The 6,019-nt window shown below is 67.0% G+C and overlaps 1 protein-coding gene across 1 annotated transcript in view; it reads left to right on the forward strand.

Moving 5' to 3' along the window:
- Nucleotides 180–6,019, forward strand: part of LOC110388398 (collagen alpha-1(I) chain-like) — a gene marked incomplete at both ends in the record, with an annotated part of 12,337 nt that continues 6,497 nt past the window's right edge. Inside the window, 22 exon segments of the mRNA XM_021377614.1 lie at nucleotides 180–272; nucleotides 365–433; nucleotides 1,480–1,524; nucleotides 1,800–1,853; nucleotides 1,968–2,021; nucleotides 2,127–2,180; nucleotides 2,293–2,346; nucleotides 2,527–2,580; nucleotides 2,727–2,771; nucleotides 2,970–3,023; nucleotides 3,107–3,151; nucleotides 3,300–3,353; nucleotides 3,535–3,633; nucleotides 3,726–3,770; nucleotides 3,859–3,957; nucleotides 4,216–4,269; nucleotides 4,355–4,462; nucleotides 4,637–4,690; nucleotides 4,810–4,908; nucleotides 5,020–5,073; nucleotides 5,155–5,253; nucleotides 5,500–5,679. Of these exon segments, the coding sequence (XP_021233289.1) occupies nucleotides 180–272; nucleotides 365–433; nucleotides 1,480–1,524; nucleotides 1,800–1,853; nucleotides 1,968–2,021; nucleotides 2,127–2,180; nucleotides 2,293–2,346; nucleotides 2,527–2,580; nucleotides 2,727–2,771; nucleotides 2,970–3,023; nucleotides 3,107–3,151; nucleotides 3,300–3,353; nucleotides 3,535–3,633; nucleotides 3,726–3,770; nucleotides 3,859–3,957; nucleotides 4,216–4,269; nucleotides 4,355–4,462; nucleotides 4,637–4,690; nucleotides 4,810–4,908; nucleotides 5,020–5,073; nucleotides 5,155–5,253; nucleotides 5,500–5,679 (1,566 nt within the window).

A 6,019-nucleotide genomic window follows, 5' to 3' on the forward strand; every position in this document is an offset into this window, starting at 1 on the left:
CCTCCTCTCCCACTATTGGGACCCTAACCGCCCCCCCTCGCCTCTCCCCTGCAGGGTCCTAAAGGAGACACCGGCCCCAGAGGAGACAGGGTGCGTACCCCCAGACACCCAGCCCTGCACACACCGACACCGGGTGCCCCACTGCGGCTCACCCCATCTCCCCCCCTCCCCCCCAACAGGGACTCCCTGGCCCCCCCGGCAGAGATGGCATCCCTGGACAGCCTGGCCTCCCGGGACCCCCAGGCCCTCCAGGACCTCCAGGCCTCGGCGGAGTGAGTACTGGGGGTCCCCGTCTGCGCATCCCCTTGTGGGGATCCCTCCCCCCCCTTCCTCGCTCAGCCCCTTCTCTCCCTCCGCCCCATAGAACTTCGCTCCTCAAATGTCTTACGGCTATGACGAGAAATCGGCTGGCGTGGCGGTGCCCGGCCCCATGGTGAGTGGTGGGGGGGGGGTTGGGGGTGCAGGTGGGGTAGAGGGTGTGGGGGGAGGGAGATGGGGGCAGTGGGGACATTAGTGGGGTAGCAATGGGGACAGAGGTGGTGTGGCAAGGGGAACAGGGATGGGATGTTAATGGGAACAAGGATGGGGTGACATTGGGAACGGGGATGAGTGTGAATGGGAACGGGGATGGGGTGGCAATGGGGACGGGGATGGGATGTGAATGAGGACAGAGATGGGGTGGCAGTGGGGACAGTGATGAGATGGCAATGAGAACAGGGCCCGCGTGGCAATAGGGACAGGGATGGGGTGTCAGTAGGGACAGGGATGGGGTGTCAATGGGGACAACAAGGGGTGGTGATGGGGACAGGGGTAGGGATGGGTGCCAGTCAAGACTGGGATAGGATGGCAGTAGGGACAGCAAGGGGTGGTGGGAATAGGGATAGGGAAAGGGACTGGGTAACAATGGGGGCATCAATAAGGTGGGAATGGGAGCAGGGATGGGATGGCAATGGGGACAACAAGGAGTAGCAATGGGGACAAGGGGTAGTGATGAGGACAGCAGTGGGGTGGTGATGGGGAAGGGGAGTGGGTAGCAATGGGGACACCAGTAGGGTAGGAATGCAGACAGGGTTGGGGTGGCAATGGGGACAAGAAGGGGTGGTGTTGGGGACAGAGCTGAGGATGGGTGCCAGTGGGACAAGGATGGAGTGGTGATGGGGGTGGGTACTGGGTAGCAATAAGGACATCAGAGGGGTAGCGATGGGACAGGGACAGGGTGGCAATGGAAGGAGGGATGGGCTGGTGAAGGGGACATCAGAAAGGCAGCAGTGGAATAGAGATGGTGGGGATGGAAATAGGGTGGCAAGAGGGACATCAACAGGACAGCAAAGAGACGAGGTGCTGGGGACAGAGATGGGGTGGCAGTGGAGACATCAGTGGGGTAGGAATCGGGGGGGGGGGGACGGGCTGATGCAGCAATGGGATGGGGATGGGGAGAGGGTTGGCGCACACTCAGCTCTGTCTCCTTGTCCCCCCCAGGGCCCTGCTGGTCCCCGTGGTCTCCCCGGCCCTCCTGGTGCTCCTGTGAGTATCTCTTCCTTCTCCTCCTCCTCCTCCTCTGCTCATTTTTGGGGCCAAGCCCCCCCAGGGGCCCTTTGGTGTGGGTGCCCTTGGTGGTGGGGGTGGGCACAGGTTCGGTGGGGGCAGGATGCAGCATCCCCCCCCGGATGTGTAAGGGAGCCTGCAATGACGCGAATCCATACGGGGTGCGGGGGTCCAAACTCATCCCTGGGGTCTTCAGACCCATTTTTCTCCTTTTCTAACCCATTTTTCCCCTTTTTTCCCCCCTCGAACCACAGGGCCCTCAAGGTTTCCAAGGTCCCCCTGGTGAACCCGGCGAGCCTGGTGCCTCTGTAAGTGCAGGAGCTGCGGCTGTAACCCCCCCCTTGGCGGTGCTGGGGGGGGGCAGTGGGGCGCTGGGAAGCCCTGCACCTCCACAGCCCCCACACCCCTCTCCTCTCTCCTAGGGACCCATGGGCCCCCGCGGCCCCGCTGGCCCCCCTGGCAAGAACGGCGATGATGTAAGTGGCAGCAGCACGGACCCCCCCCTCCCGACGCGGTGGCACGGCCCCCCCTCAGGGCTCGACGCTCTGGGGACATGCCACCAACCACGTCCTTGTCCATAGGGTGAAGCTGGCAAGCCCGGCCGTCCTGGCGAGCGCGGCCCCCCTGGCCCCCAGGTGAGGTGCTCCCCATGGGGGAGAGACCCACAGCGTGCACAGCACACAGGGGATGGGGCACGGGGACCACCCCCCCCGCGGCTCCGTGTCACCCCACGGCCTTTCCTTGTAGGGCGCACGCGGTCTCCCCGGAACTGCTGGTCTGCCAGGCATGAAGGGACACAGAGTGAGTGCCACCCCCCCCCTCCTTCACCTGCAAGATGCGGGGCGAGCTGGGAGCACCCCCACGTCACGGGGGAGCCCCGTGGTACCCCAGCACCGAGCCCACGGCCGGTGGCGGAGCTGGGGGGCAGGGGTTGGGGGGCACAGTGGATGCTGCTGCTGACCCCGCTCCTCTGCCCCCCAGGGTTTCAGCGGTCTGGATGGTGCCAAGGGTGAGCCCGGCCCCGCTGGTCCCAAGGTGAGGAGCGCTGCTGGAGCAGCCCCCCCCACCCCCACCCCCACTGCGGGGTCCTGCTGTTCCGGCTTTGGGGCAGAAAACCCATTTCTGCGTGTTGTTGTTGTTGTTATTATTATTATTATGCCTGTTATTATTTGTTGTCCTAGGGCGAGCCTGGCAGCCCTGGAGAGAACGGTGCCCCCGGGCAGATGGTGAGTGCTGGGTGGGAACTGCGGGGGGGGATGCAGCGAAGGGGTGGGGGGGGGGGCACGGTGCCCCCTGCGGGCCTGCATCCTTAGGGGAGGGGGCTTAGCAACGAGAGCATCACAAGGGGTGGCGAGGAGGGGGGGGGCACAGAGATGCTGAAGGGAAACATCCCACCCTGACCCAACCCCCCCTGTTCTCCGCAGGGTCCTCGTGGTCTTCCCGGTGAGAGAGGCCGCCCCGGTCCGTCCGGCCCCGCTGTGAGTATTGGGGGGTCTGGGGTCCGACACCCCCCCCCTTCCCCCCGCCACGGCCGCAGCTCACGGCCGCCTCTTTCCCGTAGGGTGCTCGTGGTAACGACGGTGCTCCCGGTGCTGCCGGTCCTCCCGTGAGTCCCCCCACCCCCCCGAGCTCCCCCCAGCCCGGCCTGGGGGGTGTTCACCTGCGAAGGCTCCGCTGCCCAGAGCCGCGCTGCCTGGAAGCTCCGACGCGCGGCGCGGTTCTCATCTGACGCATCCATCCTCTCCCCCATGTAGGGCCCAACCGGTCCCGCGGGTCCCCCCGGCTTCCCCGGCGCTGCTGGCGCTAAGGTAGGACCTCCACCCCTCGGCTGCGGCCCCACCGCCCGGCTGGGGGTGCTGGGGGGGGTGGGATGGGACGGGGGCTTTCCTCCTGCAGCGCCCGTTGGTGGCACGGGGCTGGCACGGCCCCGGAACGAGGCGGCTCTGGGCAGCCCGTCCGTGACTCTGCCTCCTTCCTCTTCCTCCCCAGGGAGAAACAGGTCCCCAAGGTGCTCGTGGCAGCGAAGGTCCCCAAGGTGCCCGTGGCGAACCCGGTCCCCCCGGCCCCGCTGGTGCTGCTGGTCCTGCTGTGAGTGCCCCCCGGCTGCGCCCCCACCCTTCAGCCTCGCGTCCCGCGGGCTCACGTGTAACCCTCCTCTTCCTCCTCTTTCTCCCCACCAGGGTAACCCCGGTGCCGACGGTCAGCCCGGTGCCAAAGGTGCCACGGTGAGTGCTCGGTCCCTCCCTGCGCTGCTGTGCATGGCTCCCGGTGCGGGGGTCCCCGCGCCCTCACCGCCCCCCGCCTGTCCCGCAGGGCGCTCCTGGCATCGCCGGTGCCCCTGGTTTCCCCGGTGCTCGCGGTCCCTCCGGACCCCAAGGTCCCAGCGGTGCCCCCGGACCCAAAGGAAACAGCGTGAGTACCACCCCCCCCCCACACACACAACCCCGAGGGGCTCGGCCCTTCGCTCCGGCGCTGGGACGGAGATGGGGCACGGAGGAGATGATGGCTCCGGGATGGCTCCGTCCTTCGGTCCATCTGTGCACCGCCCCCTCGGGGACATCTCCGCACCCTATAACCAGGCCTACGAGCTGCCAGCACCGGGGGGGTTCTCAGCACCCCCTCCCCACGCTCACCGACCCGGTGCTGAGCATCTCCCCTCCTCTTTCCTAGGGTGAACCCGGTGCTCCAGGCAACAAAGGTGACACCGGTGCCAAAGGCGAACCCGTAAGTGCCCCCCGCTGCCACTGAAGCTCAACGCAGCCCAACTCGGCCTCACCATGTGGCCGCTCACCCCGCTCTCCCTCCCCAGGGCCCCGCTGGTGTGCAAGGCCCCCCCGGCCCCGCTGGTGAGGAAGGCAAGAGAGGAGCGCGCGGAGAGCCCGGCCCTGCTGGGCTGCCCGGTCCTGCTGGCGAACGCGTGAGTCACGGCCCCGCGCCGTCCTCCCCCCGCCTCGACCCGGTGGCATCGCCGATGTCCCCGCGGGCATCCCACGCACCTCGATGTCTCTGCTGGAGCATCTCGTGGGCCCCACGGCTGTGCCCCATAGATCCCCCCCCCACCCCGCACTGACCGCTCTCCCATCCCTCGCAGGGTGCTCCCGGCAGCCGTGGTTTCCCCGGTGCTGACGGCATCGCCGGTCCCAAGGTGGGTGCTCTGTCCCGGGTGGGAGCTGTCTGTGCTCTGTGGGGCGGTGAACGCTCGTCGGGGCGCAGCTCTGCACCGCCTCCCCCCCCAGAGCGGGATAACCTCTGTCCCCCCCCCAGGGCCCCCCTGGTGAACGCGGCTCCCCTGGTGCTGTTGGCCCCAAAGGATCTCCCGGTGAAGCCGGACGCCCCGGAGAACCCGGTCTCCCCGGTGCCAAGGTGAGCGCAGCGGGGGCACGGCACAGAGAGCAGAGCCAGCTCCCAGCCCTGCCCACGTCCCCCCTCATCCCCCTGAGCTCCGTACCCTAACCCGGCCCCTGCTCCTCCCAGGGTCTGACTGGAAGCCCCGGCAGCCCCGGTCCCGATGGCAAGACTGGACCCCCGGTAAGTAGCCCCCCCGCCCCCCACCTCCTCACCCCATAACCACACCGTTTGCTGACGGACCCTTTGCTCCCCACGCCGTAGGGCCCCGCTGGTCAGGATGGCCGCCCCGGCCCCCCCGGCCCCCCCGGAGCCAGAGGTCAAGCCGGCGTGATGGGTTTCCCTGGTCCCAAAGGTGCTGCGGTGAGTACACACGGATGGGATGCCCAGGTTGGGGGGGGTGGGTGCTCACAGGTGCAGGGTGCACGAGGTGCACGAAGCTCACAAGGACTCCACCTGGAGCTGTGGCACCAGGCTCTCACAGAGCGCCACAGGGGGTGGGGGGGCCCAGGGGATGTGTCCTGCTGTGTGTGTGTGCGTGGAGGGGGGGGACGTGGGGGGGTACATCCCACAGTGCTGCAATGTCTCACCCCGCTCTCTTGCTTGCAGGGTGAGCCTGGCAAACCCGGCGAGAGAGGAGCTCCCGGCCCCCCTGGCGCTGTTGTGAGTATTCCTGGGGATGGATCCATGGGGCCAGAAAACCAGGCGGGGTTTGGGGCCGGTGGATGTGGTGGCCACCAGTTTGGGCTGGCAGCTGCCAGCGGCTCGGGATCCAGGGCAGCGGGGAGGTGACGTGGCAGCAAGCTCCTTCCAGGAATTCTGCAGCCCCATCCCGCCCCACAGCTCGCTCACAGCGCACAGCCCCATAGGCTCACAGTGCATGGCCCTGTAGGCTCATAGAACAATCCCATAGGGTTGGAGTATAGCCCTATAGATTCACAGTGCATGGCCCTATGGGCTCATAGCACAGCCTCGTAAGCTCAAAGTGCACGGCCCTATGGGCTCACAGCACAACCCCATAGGCTCGGAGTATAGCCCTATAGATTCACTGTGCATGGTCCTATGGGCTCACAGCACAACCCAATAGGCTCAGAGTATGGCCCTATAGATTCACTGTGCATGGTCCTAT

This window comes from Numida meleagris, chromosome 26 (assembly GCF_002078875.1).
Source record: "Numida meleagris isolate 19003 breed g44 Domestic line chromosome 26, NumMel1.0, whole genome shotgun sequence".
NCBI classification, from domain to species: domain Eukaryota; kingdom Metazoa; phylum Chordata; class Aves; order Galliformes; family Numididae; genus Numida; species Numida meleagris.